General features: G+C 42.4%; 2 protein-coding genes across 8 annotated transcripts in view; one reads left to right on the forward strand and one right to left on the reverse strand.

Moving 5' to 3' along the window:
• The first annotated feature begins 2,676 nt into the window (after window positions 1–2,676).
• On the forward strand, window positions 2,677–7,718 carry wu:fb74b10 (uncharacterized). 7 transcript variants are annotated; one of them, XM_053623967.1, is made up of 3 exons: window positions 2,677–2,924; window positions 4,271–4,452; window positions 5,288–7,718. In XM_053623967.1, the coding sequence occupies exons 1-3, from the start codon at window positions 2,771–2,773 to the stop codon at window positions 6,044–6,046; spliced, it is 1,095 nt and encodes a 364-aa protein (XP_053479942.1). In that variant the 5' UTR covers window positions 2,677–2,770; the 3' UTR covers window positions 6,047–7,718. The 7 variants fall into 7 exon arrangements, with proteins under 7 accessions (XP_053479942.1, XP_053479944.1, XP_053479946.1 ...); XM_053623969.1 differs by having other exon boundaries at window positions 2,792–2,924; window positions 4,271–4,517; XM_053623971.1 differs by having other exon boundaries at window positions 2,800–2,924; window positions 4,276–4,517.
• A 94-nt stretch (window positions 7,719–7,812) lies between these two features.
• The window catches only part of lzts1 (leucine zipper, putative tumor suppressor 1), an 11,899-nt gene continuing 2,211 nt past the window's right edge, over window positions 7,813–17,500 (reverse strand). Inside the window, exons 2-7 of the mRNA XM_053623997.1 lie at window positions 14,839–14,933; window positions 14,089–14,391; window positions 12,710–13,144; window positions 10,618–10,806; window positions 9,932–10,126; window positions 7,813–9,499 (exon numbers count right to left, since the gene is read on the reverse strand). Of these exons, the coding sequence (XP_053479972.1) occupies window positions 8,957–9,499; window positions 9,932–10,126; window positions 10,618–10,806; window positions 12,710–13,144; window positions 14,089–14,385 (1,659 nt within the window). The 5' untranslated portion in view covers window positions 14,386–14,391; window positions 14,839–14,933 and the 3' untranslated portion in view covers window positions 7,813–8,956. The remainder of the gene's footprint in view (window positions 9,500–9,931; window positions 10,127–10,617; window positions 10,807–12,709; window positions 13,145–14,088; window positions 14,392–14,838; window positions 14,934–17,500) is intronic.

Here is a 17,500-nt window from a genome sequence, read left to right on the forward strand (position 1 = left end):
GTGACGTGCAAAAGTTTTGGCACCCTTTCAGAAGTTAGTCTACACCTCATTTTACACCTCCTTGGACAGAAATCACAACCTGCAAAAGTTTTTAGAGACCTCTGGCAGATTTTCCATTCATACTTTATAGATATTTTACAGCAGCATAAAATGTGCTTCTAGAGAAGGTGAATATTTATTACACATACAAACAAATTTACTCATTAAAAGTTACTGAAAGTGTAAGAATTTAAGGATAATCTAAATGAAAATAAAAAAAGCAATGAATAGATAAAAATAAAACCTTCTGCAGCGATCAGAGTATAACACTTATTTATACCTCTAGATATTTTTGTCTTTTCTTAAAAAAATAAGTAAATAAACAAGTCAGCAAATGAATGAATTAATAAATGAATGAATAACGAACTAATTAACTAAATAAATAACTTCCTTATTATCTTACTTTCTGCTTATTTGCATATTCAAATCACGACCTCAGGTGTGTTCCACTGAACACTGAACAGAATAATCAGGTATTTATATGAGTGTAATTAATGTAATGAATAGTGTGTGTGTGTGTGTGTGTGTGTGTGAGTGAGTGTGTGTGTGTGAGTGAAAGCGAGAGAGAGAGAGAGAGAGAGAGAGAGAGAGAGAGAGACTCACATCACTGCATTGTTTTTATTCACTGTGATTAATGAGGTCTTTTCACACGTTAATAATCTCTCAAATACAGCTCCTGTGTTCCTGAATAATGGAGGAAAGGGAGGTGTGTGTGTGTATGTGTGTTCAGGTCTTGATGTGGGGGTCACCGTTTTCCCCCTTATTATTTAACCGTTAAACGGAAGAAGTGCACCACGTGACCCGGCTGTTTTTCCAGCCTGCAGGGAGAGAGAGGGGAGGGGCGGGGGGAGAGAAAGAGAGAGGGTTAGTTTGCGTTGGTTGATCACGTGACTTGGTTTGAGTTCTATGGGCTCACTGAATCAGAGAATAATATATATCATTTTTAATATATTAGCCTCGCACCTCCAGGGTTGGGGGTTCGATTCCTGCGTGCATGGAGTTTGCATGTTCTCCCTGTGCTTTGAGGGTTTCCTTCAAAGTTAGTTAGTTACAGTTACATAGCGCTCTCACATTGTGTGTGTGTGTGTTTGGGGGGGGGTCTCCTCAACCACCACTGGTGTGTATCCTCGACCTGGATGATGCAACAGCAGCCATAGCGCTCCAGAACTCCCAGCACACTCCAGTGATTCAGAGATGGAGATTATTAGGGGCTGATAGAGAAGGGTTATACCCCTATCACAAGTGTCCTGGGATTTTAGTGACTACAGAGAGTCAGGACCTCAGTTTAACATCTCATCCAAAAGGGACTGCTCTTTTTACAGTACAGGGTCCCCATCACTATACTGGGGCAGTAGGAACTACACACACCACAGGGTGAGCGCCCCCTATTGACCTCACTGATCCCACTTCCAGCAGCAACCTTAGGTTTCCCCAGGAGGTTTCCCATCCTGACCAGACTCAACCCTGCTTATCTTCAGTGGATAACCAGGCGAGAACTGCAGGGTGATACGACTCTGGCAAAGACACGTGTAGGCTGATAAGCATTCCCAAATTGTCCGGTGTGTGTGTGTGTGTGTGTGTTCCCCGGGCCCCTGTGCAGGATGTGTCTGTGCGCTACAGAACCCGGATCTCAAAATAATGACCCCCTTTTTTCCAACAAAATGTAAACACTTACTTAGTATAAGTATAAATAAATAATAAATAAATAAAGCAATGAAAAATGAAATAAACAAACACGTCTTTGTAATCTTGTATTTATGAATGTATGAGTAAACAACAACAATAACAACAATGATAATTAGCACTTCAGTTGAATTGTTATGCAGTTTTATAGGGACAAAGTGATGTTTTTATACAGTGTGTTCATTAAAATAATACATTTGCAATTTGCAATAAAATCTTTTTAAAAAGTTTATTAAGTTACAGGTGCAGTGTGTGTCTGAGATATAAATTATAGACCTGATGATAAACAGAATATATCATCTCTCTCTCTCTCTCTCTTATTTAGGAAATCTTTTACTTGAGCTTAAATAAACTAAACAATAACATATTGTACTTTAATCTGTGGTACGCCTTTGCTGTCTCTATTTCACAGTATATTTATTTGTTTATTTATTTATTTATTACATGGAATCTGTTCTAAAATTAGCGTTTTTGTAAAAATAAATAAATAAAGAAATAAAACCTAGCATGTTTTATTATATTATCAGCTTCAGGTTTTATTGATTTATTTATTGTAAATGTATATATTTGATTGATTTCTGTATATTGGTGTGTTAATCTGTATTTTATCCTCAGCTTGGTGTTGCTTTGTTTATATCGTTTACAGTTTTCTAGAAGTATAAGAACATCCTCGTTTTGTTGCTCTTTTTTATTTTATTTCTTATTTGATTTAATAAGATATTCAAAACAAAGCCACAGAGAAGAAACACGGAGTGTTTTCACTCAGCAGATGGCGGAAAAGTCGAGTTTCAAATCCTCTCGAAGGCCGAATCCTAAATGTGTGTGTGTCGGATAATCTAGTGCACTAGGTAGGGTGTATAACCTTCACTTCCGCGCCCTGCGTAGTGCGCTTGATAAGGAAGTCAGGGTGTGTTTTGGATTCGGCCGTACAGACCGGAAGCTGAGTGGTTACCAGGGATAGCACTTCCGCTGGTAGGATTTGTATGGCAGTTTTTGCGGTAACGGCAGCGCTGTGAGATGCTGAACCAGACCCGGTGCAGGGTGTAAAATGGCGGCGCCGTGGACTAACGATAAAGAGGAGGAGTTCGTGGCCATGATGGAGGGAAAGCCGGAGTTATTCGACAACACGGAGATGAATTTCACCAACAGGACGGCGAAGATGAACGCCTGGCAGGAGCTGGCTAAACACTTCCAGATCAGCGGTGAACACCTCCCTGCTCTTTATTTACACTCCTCTGTATTTACACTGCAGCTATTAACATGGCGGAGTTACAAAATGGCTGAGTGACGTCACGGTATGATCTCAGTATCGCGATAACGATAACGATAACGTGTTGCAGAGTATTACGGCTGCTTTTCTAGCAGTTTAATTTGGTCAGTGTAACTTATCTTTGTAGACATTGCAGGAATAAAAGTTTTCCCAACCAAACCTAGAAACTCACCGCCCACTTTATTAGGAACTCACCTGTATATTCCTGCAGTTTTCCAGTCAGCCAATCAGGTGGAAGCAGCGCAACACATACAGCTTCGGATCATATCAACATCAAACATCAGAACGAGGAAAAAGGGTCATCTCTAAAGTGTGACTTTTTAATCGTAGCACAGTGGTTGTTGGAGTATTTCAGAACCTGCTCTCCTGGGATTTTCCACACACACACACACACACTAGAGCAGTGGCCACCAAACCTGTTCCTTGAGATCTACCTTCCTGAAGACTGACCGTCTAATCGTTAGAAGGAAGCCGTAAGAAGTTCTTGATCGACGGGTGTGTTAGAGTTTGTTTGGAGAGGAAAGCTGCAGGACGGTCGATCTCAAGGAAGAGGCTTGGTGACCACGGGGGCAGAGTTGATGCAGAACGGTGCAACAGACAAAAAACATCCTGTGAGCGGAGGGTCTGCAGGTGGAAACACCTTGTTGATGAGGGAGATCAGAGGAGAGTGAGCAGACCGGTCTGAGCTGACCGGAAGCATACAGTAACTCATATGATCACTCTTTCCAGCCGTGGTGAGCAGAAACGCAGCTGAAGACTGGAAACAGACCAGGTGACTGGTTTTTTCCTTTTCTTCTAATCTTCAAATGTCCCGTTGGGTTGCGTCTGTGCCCATGATAGCCTCAGACTCCAGTTCTTGGCTGACCGGAGAGGAACCTGACGTGGGCTTCTGCTTGTGTAGCTCATCCACCTCAAGGTTTGATGTTCTGTGTGTTCTGAGATGCTTTTCTTCTCTCCACGGTTGTGAAGAGTGATTATAGTCTTCCGGTGAGCTCGGACCAGTCTGCTCATTCCGTTCACGGCGTTCCCCCCCACAGAATTCCCAGGATGTTTTTGTTTCTCGCAGCGTTCTGTGTAAACTATAACCTCTATACATGCGTGACTTACTGTAGAAATGTCTGAGTATTGTGATATGATATTTTTGTCACATCGCCCAGCCCTACTGACATATAAACACACCACGGTGACGTCTTCATTAACTCTATAATTTCAGACACGTAAGTAAAAAAAAAAAAAAAAAAAAGAATTTATTTATTTGTGTGTGTTTTTTCTCCCCAGAGAAGGAGCTGCATAAGAAATGGGACTCTCTCAGGACTCAGTACAGCAGATACACCAAGATGATGTACTGCTCAGACGGACGCTTCTTCACCCCGAGACAGCAGTGGATCATGCAGCGCCTCAAATTCCTCGATCCTCACATCAAGCGCAGGAGCAACTACTGCACCGACCTCGACTACGAGGTGACGATACGACAAGAACAATCACATCACCGTACTTTAAGACGTCTTACATGAAGTGTATCACGGTAAAGAATTACACAGAGGCCGTGCCACTACAGGTTTTATATATATATATATAGAGAGAGAGATGTATAAAAATGGAAGCGTTTCACAAAAAAGGAGGGAAAATGAAACAATTGGTACAAAAATAGTTAGCAGAGCACCGACACCTGACGATGACAATAATACTCAGATAATTGTATCATGGTTATTACGGTTATTACAATAACTAATTTATCGCGACAGCAAATGATCGTACTGTATAAATACGGTATTTAGTGTTACTGACATTACAAAACAGTGTCATGTTATTAGAAAATAAGCTCCTCCCACAAAAAACCCCCCAGAAACAAATCTGGAGCAAGAAAATCAGGCCAATCGCTGACGAGTTCCGCAAGCCATTCCCACAAAGGTACGACTCAAAAGCAGGAAATTATATCCACTATTTTGTGTAACGCTTGTCTGTGATTGGGCTCCTCCCACAAAAGTATGACTTCGGAGTTGGAAGTAAAATCTGACCAATCAGCGACGAGTTCTAAAGCTCCTCCCACAAAAGTGGCAACTTGAAAGCAGGTATTGTATGAATCGGAGACGTTGAGCATTACAGGTGCCTTTCGTAAAACGTCCAAAGCAGGAAGTACAATCGGACCAATCAGTTGCACTGTTTTCCACATGCTCCTCCTACAGATCTTTAACAGGAAGTAAAACAGACCTTTCGTAGTTTCTGATGGAGCTGCTCTGTTATGATCGACACATGCTGTTAATGAATTAAGTAGTTTTTGTGTGTGTTGCCCAGGTGACGGTGGTTGAGAACGGCTGTGAGGATTCGAGCCCCGCCCAGGTGGACGTGGAGATCGAGGCGGACAGCATGAACAAGCTGGAGATGAACCTGGACGCCTCCAAACTCTCCAAGCAGCTCTCCAAACGGGCGTTCCAGAACGACGACTCGGACTCGGTGCGTTCCCTCGGAGCCAAGAAACCCTGCTCGGACAAACCGAGCCCGCAGATGTTCCCCAAAAGCGCCTCCAAGCGACAGTGCGACGAGGAAGACGAGGATGAAGAGGATGATTCGGCTAGTCTCAGGAGGATCGTGTGCAGCACCATGGAGGAGAAGAAGGACGAGCGCTGGGACGGTTTCTCCGGCTACGTCACCTCCTGTCTCCGGAGCCTGGACTCGTCCCAGAGCCGCATGAGGGCGCAGGACGACGTGTGTGCTGTGCTGCAGAGACACATGGAGCGAGACGGCGAGGACGATGACGACGACGGGGTGGGGGACAGGAGCGAGACGTGCCGGAGAACCTGCTCCACCTGCTGCGGGTCCGGGAGGAACACGAGCGGGGGCGGCGCCGTCAAGCTGGCCACACCCCCCACGGACGATCAGGACGACCTCGAGCCCTTCCTCAAGTCCATGTCCATCATCATGAAGAGGTTACCCGAGGGCGAGAGGTCAGAGGTCAAGTTCAGGATCCATGAGCTGGTGCACAAAGCTCAGATGAAACATCTAAACGAACAGAGGAGCAAAGAGAAGGACATGCAGAACCCGTCTGCTCTATGAGCTGCGTTTTACTCTCGCACACCACACTGGCACTTTTTTACAGAGCTTTATAACTTTTTTTTTAAGTTATATATATATATATATATATTACACGTCTGCGAGGAATAAATTAGGAAGATCTTCTCTTCATAGTGTATTCTGCTGGAAGAATAAAAACGCTGGAAGTGTTATAAAAATAAACACTGTTTCTATTTTTTTATACTAAAGCGTTAAAACCACTATCGCCAACGACAGGCTCAGGGTTGCCAGATTCACCAGGATCCCTCACAGTTGTGCTGTTTTTATCCTTAACAAGGAAGAAAGTGTTGAATCTGTGACGCGTTAAACATCACAGTGCTGCATTCGAAATTTTAATTGTTGATCACATTTATTCAGTCATTTTTTATTTTATTTTATTTTTTGCATTTTATTGTTTTAAATGAACAGAAAACATACTTTGTTCTTTCACACTGTGCATCGAGCGTGTATCACGTTAAATTTTTATTTAAACTCTAAATATAAACACAAACGTTCATGAATCAGTTACTCTGATGATTGATTGGTGATTTGATTGATTGAACATTTCATTGTTATTCATTAATTAATATCAGACAGAACGACATTAAACATATGATTGGGAAGTGTGTGAAGTGCGGTGATTGATCTCTCTCTCTCTCTCTCTCTCTCTCTCTCAAATATTACAGCTCATTTTTAATGAATTACTTAATGAACCTCAATTAAAGGGTTAAATCTGATTACGTTTATGTAGAATTATACTGTTGACCACTAGAAGGCGCTCCAGTACCATATACTGTTATTATGGGAGTCTTCGCGCTCTCTCTCTCTCTCGCTCTCTCTCGCTCTCTCTCTGACCTGTCTTACTTATTAACGCTCGAGTTTTATGTCCACACAATATACTGAATTTTATGAACATTTATTCACTATCAAGGAGAATTCCCACTCTGTTCAGCGAGTCAGATCATTTGACTCGGTTCACCAATAAGAGTCGACTCGTTTAATTCCCAATTCGACTCATTGGCATTTTTTTTCTCCTTAACTGGACACCAAAGTGGTTGTTGTTCTTTCCTTAAACATGACTGAAATTGTTTAATGAAAAACGACAACAACAAAACACTCACTTTGTATTGAACTTTCTAAAATATATTTAAATAATTTAGTCTAAATTACCGAGAGACTCAGAATGTGCATTTGTATTATGACCTGTTGTCAAAAGCACGTCTCGTGATTCAATGATTCAAAACGATTCAATACCTCAGGTTGTGAAAAATGGTTTCTGTGGAAACATTTAAGCACTAATTAAAAATAAATGAATGAATAAATGAGTAACAAATTAAAAAAAAAAACAAAAACCATTCGACTCCTTGTGTTCACTTCAAAAAGCCAAATCAAAGAGTCGACTCGTTCACAAATGACTCATCACCATTTATAGTATAGACCAGGATGCAAAATATTATTAATACTCACTTCCCTGTCATACATTTTAGACTCCTGAGACAAAATCTGTTCCGTAAAGGACAAAAAAAAGTGCACTGTGTGTCGTTCTCAGCAAACAATCCCATCATTCTAGGACAAGTGTGAACATGAAAGTGTGAAGACAGGTTAAGCAAGTCCCCTGATGTGAAACTGGAATATCAGCACATGTCCAGTCAGATACAGCTCGGGATTGAGTGTAACACCCCGGTTATTATAAAAACAAGTAGCGTTTATTATATTATCAGAATAAATAAGAAGCAATATACAATACGTACTGTACATCATTCAGTGTGTGTGTGTGTGTGTGTGTGTGTGTGTGTGTGTGTGTGTGTAGTGAGAGAGCGGAGTCTGGAGTGTCCTCCATGAGTCAGTGGGAGAGTTTAGAGAGTTTAGTGTTGCGGTGTCTGTGTAGATGTTTGGCTGAAATAAAGCTCTGGTTTGCTTTAAAAACAGAGAAAAGATTTGTAAATGCTCAGAGTCCATGTCCAGTCGAAATAAAGCGTGTCCAAGTTTGTCTGAAGTGCGATCTGCTTCGGTTGATTTTGATTTCCTCTCAGCACCTTATTTAAAAGACGGAAAGTCAGAGGCTGATCACAAAACTCATCTTTTATTTATATTGAATAATATTTTGCTTGATCTGGGGTATCCACAGAAGCTTCTACACCTTTTACACAAACGGGAAACGTCCCTCGACCCTCCACTGCCGCTGATTGGCTGTTATATGTTATGATGCAATAATCACAGCACTTGTCTGTAGTGCAGTGAGAGATTATTTAGCTAATAAAACAATGTAAAAACGTTTACCCTTCAATTACACTTACGGTGTAGTGCCGATAGAGGGCGCCACATGTTAGGTCCTGTTCTATTTGGACCAAGTCCACATTGCAGGCGTCACATTAATGTGCCCGAGACAGGAACTGAGCTAGGAAGGGATTTTTTTTCCAGCAGGACTCAACCTTGGCACAAGAACAACATAGCGGAAGTGACTTTGATAGAATTTCTGACCGACTCTCAGCTCCTTTGCTAAGGTGAAGTGCTAAGTAGCTAGCATACTAACGCTAGCTAGCGGAATAAGGTTGGCTAATATCCACGAGGGACACAGTTATTCGAACGATTCAGACTTGAAACATTTAAACTGGACACTGTTTACGCCTCGTCTGCTATTTTGAACCTGCATCAGGAATGTAGCGATGCATTCTGGGAAAGTTTGTGAAGTGTGCACTTTATCTAGCAAAGGGTTCTTTGGTTGGTCTGTCTGAGGGAACGCGCTAAATATAACTCTACAAGCAATGGTTTCGAATTCAAGGAGGGTTCTTTAGCTAAGACTATAAACTGGAACCATCTGAAGAACCCCTGAGGAACCCGTTCATTCTAAGAGTGTACACTGATGTCGATAACTGAACAGCCCTTAAGACCTGATTGGACCAGCGCACTGCTTCATATCTCCGTGGCCACCATTCCATCGTAGCTCACGTCTGTCTTCCTGACGCCTGTGTCCTCCTGCGTCCTGTCCCTGTCCTTTTCTGTCCTTTTATCCACTTTGGCGTTTCGTTCCTTCAGTTTTTTCTCCAGCTCCTGGTTCTTTCTGTGCATCTGCACGTAGTTAAACTGCAGCTGCTTCTGGTAGCGTATCACTTTGTCCTTCTCTTTGTTCCACATCTGCTTCTCGAGATGAAAGCTGCTCAGGACCTTCTCTTTCTTCTGTTTCTCGTCCTCCAGCTGCTCACGTAGTCTTTCCACCTCCTTCTGAAGGTCGTCGACTTGTCCTGAAGTTTCCTGTTCGGCCATCTTGGATTGGCAGATCTGCAGTAGATGTTGTTGCTCCTGCAGCTGGACCTTCAGGCTCAGGAGCTCTAAATGTTCCTCTTTGGCCTCCAGGAGGTCTTCTTTCAGCGTTCTGATGTCCATCTCCAGCTTTCCTGCTTTCTCTCGGAGCAGCACAGCCTCGTTCTTCTTCCTCTGCAGCTCGTTCTCACAGACCTTCAGGAAATCGAACACACGTCAGCTGAAACGAGGCTGCATGTCCTTAGTTTAGTTTTAAAACGCCTAATAGTGTTCATAGAGAAGTTAAAGAGATGGAAAATAATAATAAGAATATTCTTATTTGACTGAAATAGTGGACAAAATACTTCAAGAGCATAGTTAGCTAAAGCTAGTCAGTGTTCTGCTCATCAGTGTTTTTCTTGCAAACACAATTTATCTTGCTGCTTTTAGCTTTCTTGCTGAAGAAAACAATCATATAAAAAAAAACCCCACAAACAGATACTAAAACAGGAAGCTATGACCAAATAAGGAATGTGGGAAACGATAAGGGTCAGACTGTATGGAAACCGATAGAGGTCAGAACCAGAGTAGAGTTGATAATTTGATTATATCACTACAGAAGTGTTAAACGGTGTGTAAAACACACACCTCCATCTCAGTGCTCCGTAAACGCAGTGTCTCCTCACACTCTCTGTGTTTCTCCTCCAGCTCCTCCATTTTACTCCTGGTTTCTCTCAGTGCGGCTCTCAGAGAGACGATCTCGCTCAGCTTATTGTTCACGTCAGCCTGCGAGTCCTTCAGCTGCTGCTTCAACAGAGAGATCTCGCCCACTTTCTGACACACCTAAACAGGAAGAGATGCACGCAAAATTCTTAATTACCCTCCATGGTGATATTTGGAAACAACATGGCCGCCATATTGGTCCTACTGGGGTGGAGCTTAATTCACTCAAAAAGCTGTAACCGATGATTGGTTTGAAGGATTCACGTGAAACTTGAAAGCCATGCTCGAGAGAAGAATCTGAGGACAAGTGATAAAGTTGGGGGTGTGGCCATCCATAAGGCACAAAATAACAATTGAAAATAGTTTTTCAGGAACCATTGGTCCGATCTGTAAGTGGACTTCTAATGATTAATTAATTATTTGAAAAACATGGCAGCCATTGTCCAGTCAGCATTCGTCAGGGTTAGCATTGAGCTAGCATCATGGAACATAAAGTATGTTCACCTGTGGTCTCTTACTGGCCACTGGACGTGCTATTGTGAAGGGTGCTTGGACCCCGCAGATCACTGATTGCGATTATTATTATTATTATTATTATTATGACTCTATACCTCCCACTGCGTCTCCTCCAGCGTGGGTGTTAACGGAGAGTGTTGGTGTTTGTAGATGAGCTGACTCTCGGCTGCATCTCTGTCCCTGATCAGCAGATCCACTTCCTCCTGGAGCCGATCTTTATCCTTCTGGAGCTGAAGAACCTGCAGCTGGAGGAGCTGCTGAGCCCGCAAAGCATGCTGGGATACCTGCAGAAGAACATAGTTCCAGACTGGTTAGGAGTCAGGCTCCTCTGAGAAGTGCTTATGACTCTTTGAAGTGGAGTGAATGACTTAAAACGGGGGTGGGGTTTGGGGGGGTGGGGCTAAACATTACAAACAATCACTTTACATCCTTCACTTCAGAATGGACCTGGCTTCGATTTTACTCTCTCATGTTTAACAAGCTGAAGATTCTCCACAAGGGGGAGCTCCTGATACTCACCCAGCACTCATTACTGGATCAGGTCATTGAGTCCTTGCAATTGGGACAGTTTTTAATTTGGGAAGATGCTAAAGCTGCTCAAATGTTGCCTAATTATTGAACATTGGCAGCATTAGGGAGTAAGCTACCAGAGTAACTAACTAGCTACTAGCTTAGCTATGTTTTTAGTAGTATTACTGTAGCTGAGCTACTTTCACCGTAATGTAGCTTTTCCAGTGTAGCACAACAAAACTAGCGAGCTCGCTAGTTCCAGAAACAAACTGAACCAAGAGTAGTGTTGGGTTTTTGATGTTTGTTGTTTTACAGTTAAGTTAACTGCTTTTTTTTTTTTTTTTAAACTGAGAATGGTTTACAAATTACAAACCCTGCTGAAAAAAGCAATAGGAGCCCTCATAATATTTGTAATGTTATGGTTATAATGGGAATTGTATTGGTTTTAATGTAAACTGTAGTGGATCTGTACTGGTGATTTGTTGCCTTCTATTGGTGGCATGTTTCGTCTAGTGGATACCGTTAAGGACCAATAATGGTAATGGTTTTAATGTTTAGGTGAAGGTTGGTAATGGTACTTGTAGTGGAAACCATTAGAATTTCTGTGATGTTTTCTATTGTTTTGTTTTTTTCATCAGGGAAGAATTAAATGTGTACAAAGCATGTAAACAAACAATGTTGTGTTAATGTTTTCATGCACTGATTATATGGACACTGGACACCTAGCGCTTAAGATCCTGAGCTAGCGCATGTCATTTCAAACCCGTCTCCTGTAGGCGTGACCTGTCCAGGTTTATTTTTTCTTACGTCGGATATGTGTGGTGAACTGTGAGAGCTGTTTATTGAGTCCACAGACCCGATCTCTGGTCCTCTTGAAAATGGTCATGTGGTGCTCGTCTTGACCAAACCCACCTGATGGAGTATGTGCACACTGAGTAACGTGATTGGTTCAGCTTGTCACGTTGCTTACGGTTTTGAGTTTAAAAGGACTGGAGCTTGGTAATTAGCTCAGAGTGTTGGTAATAAAGGACAAAAACAAACCCGCACAGCACAATCACCAGCGTTGGTTTAACACCCAGAGTGTTGAACTGAAACCCTACAGTGTTTATATAAGTCCACTGGACTCAAATAAACACTCTGGGTGTGAATTCAACACTAGGGATTTTACTGTGCAGCAAACGGATGAACCTAGTGTTTTTCCATTTTGCAAACCTGCGTGCACAATAATAACGTATGGAATTGCGCAATCGATTCATGATACAATGTGAAAGCAAAAACTCTGCGATTATGTGCCTCGCCTCCAAACAAGCTCAGAATCTGTCCTGGGTGTGGACCTGAGTATTCGGGCCAAGTGTGAAGTTACCTCAGTTACAATAGTAAAAGGTAGCAGCCAAACTGTAAACAGGTACACACACTGCTATTTACTTTTATAAGGAAAAAACCCCCAGGAGGTGAAAGTTATCAGCTCTACCTCCGTGTTTGAACAATATTTAATAGAAACTAAACACAAACAGGAAGTTGAGAATTGGTGACATAAACATGCTCAGGTTTAGATCCTGACTGAACGATCCAGAGGGAACAGCGGTGCGGTAGAAAAACCTTGAGAAACTTAGAGAGGAACCAGACGCCAAATCTTCTGACTGAATGTAAACGGGAATAAAAACCATAGACCTTTACCTCAGAGCTGTGGAGCGGTCTTTCCTCGGACACTTCAGACTCCATGGAAGTTGGAAAATTCCGATCTGAAAAAGGGCTTGTTGTGCGGTCCACATTTTTAGCTGCTGTATCTGTCTTTAAGCTAGCCGGCCCGGGTATACAGTCGCTCAGCACGCTCGTGGATCTCGTGCTGGAGTTTGACGTCCTGCCATCTCCGTTAACTCCACCGGTCCATTTAGTCCTGCTGTTAGCTCCATCGTTGGTCCAGCTGGAGCCGGAAATCCCGGAATCACACGGAGATCCCGAGCTCATGTCATGTTTCGGTTCCGGTGTCTGGATTTTGGGCCGATCGATATGGCCGAGGTTAGCTCCCAGAATGGTGCTCAAACTGTTGTGGGTTTCCACGGAAGAGCTGCTGCTCCGGGGGAACTGCGGTATGAAGGAATTTTCTGCACTCTAGTGGGAAAAAAACCCGAGTAACACTTAGTACAGTTTGGTGTTTTTATTCAAATTTCTCTCACACGAGGAATCAATGATTCATATCCACCGAGTCGATGGAGTAACTCATGCTCATATTCTGATAATGATTCGATCACAGAAACTGTATAAATATTTATCGCTTGTATTAGCAAATGAACCAGCTAGCAAGAAAAATTCAAACAGCTGCCCCTCCCCCCAGGAGAACGGTTGTCATAGCGGCTCAACATTTACTTCTGAGACAACGAAGGAAGGAGTCGCGGCTACGAGACGAGAATACAGCGCGGGTTTGATGTATAAATGGTTAAACGTGTGAGTTTGTGTGCAAGACGATGACAGGAATCTAACGGAGAGGAAACGGAGACAGGAAGTGCACGAGGGTGTGTTATAAACATTACTGGAACTCGATGATAGAGATGAAGATTAGATTAGCACGTCGTTAAATAAAAGTTTAAAAAAGCTGACTGAATCGCGCACAGGACACGAGAGCTGGAAATAAAGTTTAGGAGGAAAACTATGGCGCCTATGATTTAATTCTGCATGTTGGCGTACAGTATGTACTTTAGAAACAGGAAGTCAATGCGTGACTGATTCACACACCAGCCAATAGCTTCGGAGATACTGCACGATGTGTCTAATCGGTAGTTTATGGTTGGAAAAGGGGACAGTGTGAGGGAAGACGCGCCCCGACGAACCATGTTTACTGCTAATGAGGTGCTCCTGTAGAGCAAGACACGCCCCCTGGGGGCGGGGCATATACGTATACATTGTAGATAGCATTAAATTGGACGAACGCATGACTAGTACAGGATGAGTCAGCAAAAAACAAACTATAAAGCTATTATTTTCCATATGTGTAAAGTCTGTACTGGTGTTGCAGAACTTTTCATCGTTAATATTGTTAAAATTATAAACTCGCTCACCTGCTCTAATCTTGTGCACACGCTCAGTTCCGTCGGCGTTTTCCTCGAGCCCGTGTCGTCCTGCGTTTCTTCTCCTCTCGCTCTGTGGCTCACTTTGATGTAGAAGAAGTCGTCGCTGTTGCCGGTTCCCGCGGAGCCGAGGCCGAGTTTGGAGTCGTTGTTGTTTTTGGCGTTGTGTTCGTGAGAGAAGCCGTGTTTCAGCAGGCCGCCTCTTTTACTCTGAAATCCTTTCCTCCGCTTGTCATCCGAACCTCTGCAGTTTTTAGCACCGGGTATTAGACTGCTGACGCTACCCATGATGCCCTGCGCAATACATCGTACATCACAATCACAGTACAGTCTGAGAGACGCTGAGCGTCTACTTTAAGTGTTTACTTCTACTATTTATATCGATTCTGTTTTCTACTTATCTAGCGCTAATTTCTTCCTTGAATGCGTGTATGCTAACGCTAACACGAAGGTAATACTGTATGTTTGCAGTAATATTCAGATTATATTTGATTTATTCCTCAATTTACACTTTTTTTTTATCGCTAGTTCAGTATGCAGGCTAATAAACAAGCTTACCGAGCATGCTAGCTAAGTGTCTTAACTAATAACTACTTAATAAAGAAATAAATAAATAAATAAATAAATGAAACAGCAGTAAATCATCTGTAGCTATTTGTTTATCTGGCTATCAAGCGGCTATTTTCCCCGATTTTCTAATTCTCCTAACTTAGCGTGTTAGCTAAGAGATGAAACCCTTACAGCATTTCTATGGAAACAGCAGGAGCTCACGTGACAGTTGGACAGATTTGATGGATCTGGACACGTTCATGTCCTCTTCAGTTCTGAGGAAAAACCTGAAAAACAAGCGTTAAGAACATTTTAGAAGTTTGCGCTGATCAGTGTTGAGCCTCGTCACAAATGAGTAGCATTTTTTTAGAAATCACTGTTTAAATAAAAAACGACAGGAAGAAACACGGTTCCTTCGATAATCAATAAAAGGGACAGCGTGACGGTTTCCAGCTCAGTGTGACGACCCTGCTGAAAAACCCCAAAACAGCAGAAACCATCACAGAAATTCTAATAGTTTCCACTACAAATACCTTCACAAACCATCAGCTAACCATTAAAGCCGTTTCCGGTTTTTAATGGTATCCACTAGACATAACATGCCACCAATAGAAGGCAACAAATCACCAGTAGAGACACCATTACAGTTTCCATTAAAACCAATACAATTCCCATTATAACCATTAAAACCATTATATGAGGGTTTCTGTTGTTTTTTTCCCAGCAGGTAAAACTCCTGGAGGTTTTATTTCGTGTGTGGATTGTTTCGCAGGTCGGTGATCTGGGTCTTTCACACTACAGTCACCATCGTAAGTATTTTTATTCAATTCTCAAACATATATATATATGTGTTATCTCTGTCTTTAATTTGACTGCTTGTCCATGTTAATGTTTTCCTCCTGTGCAGATGTTCAGCTGAAGGCCTCGGGGGCAGTGTTTACTTTTTGTAACGGCTTTTTTTGTTCTCCATTAAATAAATACAGGAAGTGGTTGGAGCAGGATGCCTTTGAGTGTGAGCGCGTTAATGACATTTACAGCGTGCTGCCTCACACACACACACACACACACACACACATTTATACACACACACACACACACCACGTAACTTTGTAACTTGTGTAACTTTTTTACACTTCAAATCAGTCCATCAGCAAACAGCAGGTTCATGTACACCTTTACACACCTGTCTAGCAGAAATGTTTCTAAAACACACGAGTCGTGTAAAGCAGAAGTGATTCAGCTCTGAGATTTGGAGCCATTTGGGTGTCGACTCAGTAAGAATCGACTCTTATTGGTGAACTAAATGATTTGATTCACTAAAAAAGACTTTAAATCTTTGCTCCGTCTTTTTCTGCATGTCTACACACTCTTAAAAATAAAGGTTCTTCAGTGGTTCTTTAAAGCACTGTACAGGGTTCTTGACTTGAGCTGTATGCTTCTTTGGAGATTAAAGAAGTTTCGTTAAAGGTTCTTCAGAGCAGTGTACTGCTCTGAAGAACCTTTGTATTCTGTATACCTTTGTATCCTTTGTATTATGACCTTGAACCTTTTTCTTCAAGGTCTCATCCCTTAACAGCTTAAAGTGAGCCCTACTGTATAAGGTTTTTTGTGGGACTGGAAAAGATTCAATCATAAAAATAAAGGCTCCAATTAGAACCAAAAAGGTTTTTTCAGCCATAGGAGAACCTTTTAACACTCACGTTCTTTAGAGAACCGTCTATCCCACAATTGGTTCTTCACAGCAGTGCCACAAAGAACCATGTTATCATAAGTTCTCTAAAAAAAACCAAACCCTTAGTTATTGCTTTAAGGAACTAAAGTGAAGTTCTTAAGAGTGACGCCAGGAGAACCTTCTCACAAATCCAGTTCCACAAAGAACCTCATACAGCAGGGTTCACTTTAATCTGTTACGCGATGAGAACTTGAAGAACCAGTACACTGCTCCGAAGAACCTATAATGAAACATAAAGGAGTTCTTTAATCTCCAGAGAACCGTCCAGCTCAACTCAAGAACCCTGTACAATGAAAAATGGTTCTTGACATGAAGAAGGTTCTTTGCAGAACCCATGGTGCAGTAAAGAATCATTGTTTTTAAAGAGTGTTCTCCTAACATCCCTCTTAAGAACCTTACTTTGATTCTTTAAAGCAATAACTAAGAGGTTGTTCTTTTAGAGAACTTAAGATAACATGGTTCCTTGTGGCACCGCTATGAAGAACCATTTCTGGGTTCTTTAAAGCACCAGTAAATAGATGGCTCTCTAAAGAACGTGAGAGTAAAAGGTTCTTTGTGCAGCTTCAAAGGGTTCTCCTATGTCATCAGACTGATTCTGGTTCTGGTTCTAATTGGAAGCTTTATTTTTAGAGTGTAGAGAACGGTGTTATAGAACCGGTTCTCTAGGGTGAACGGTGTTACAGAACCGGTGGCTGTGAGCGTCCGTTAGAGATTAGCCGCATTAGCCCTGTCGCTCTGGTCTAAATCTAAGCGTGTGGATGTTTCGGGTTCGGCTGCACCGCTGTCCCGGCGTAATTGATGCAAATTTGAGGATATAATTGAGGAGAAAGTGATTGCAGGAGCCACAGGGGAGGTGACCTTTGACCTCTCGGCCTCATCAGCGTGCTTTCAGCTAATAAACATTTTCTTTTATTCCTCCGTGTGGAGCACCTGGTGTTCAGGCTTTAACGCACACATCACACATGTATAATCAGCACAACGTGCTCGCCATCTGCCCCGCTGCCCCGCTGCACATCTGATCGTGGATGGGGGGGTGTGGGGCGGGGTGGGGGGTGGGGGGGGTAAAAAGGGTGCGAGGACAAAAGCACACACGTCACACTTTCACACGTGGCGCACGCCTGC

This window comes from Ictalurus furcatus, chromosome 5 (genome assembly GCF_023375685.1).
Source record: "Ictalurus furcatus strain D&B chromosome 5, Billie_1.0, whole genome shotgun sequence".
NCBI classification, from domain to species: Eukaryota; Metazoa; Chordata; class Actinopteri; order Siluriformes; family Ictaluridae; genus Ictalurus; species Ictalurus furcatus.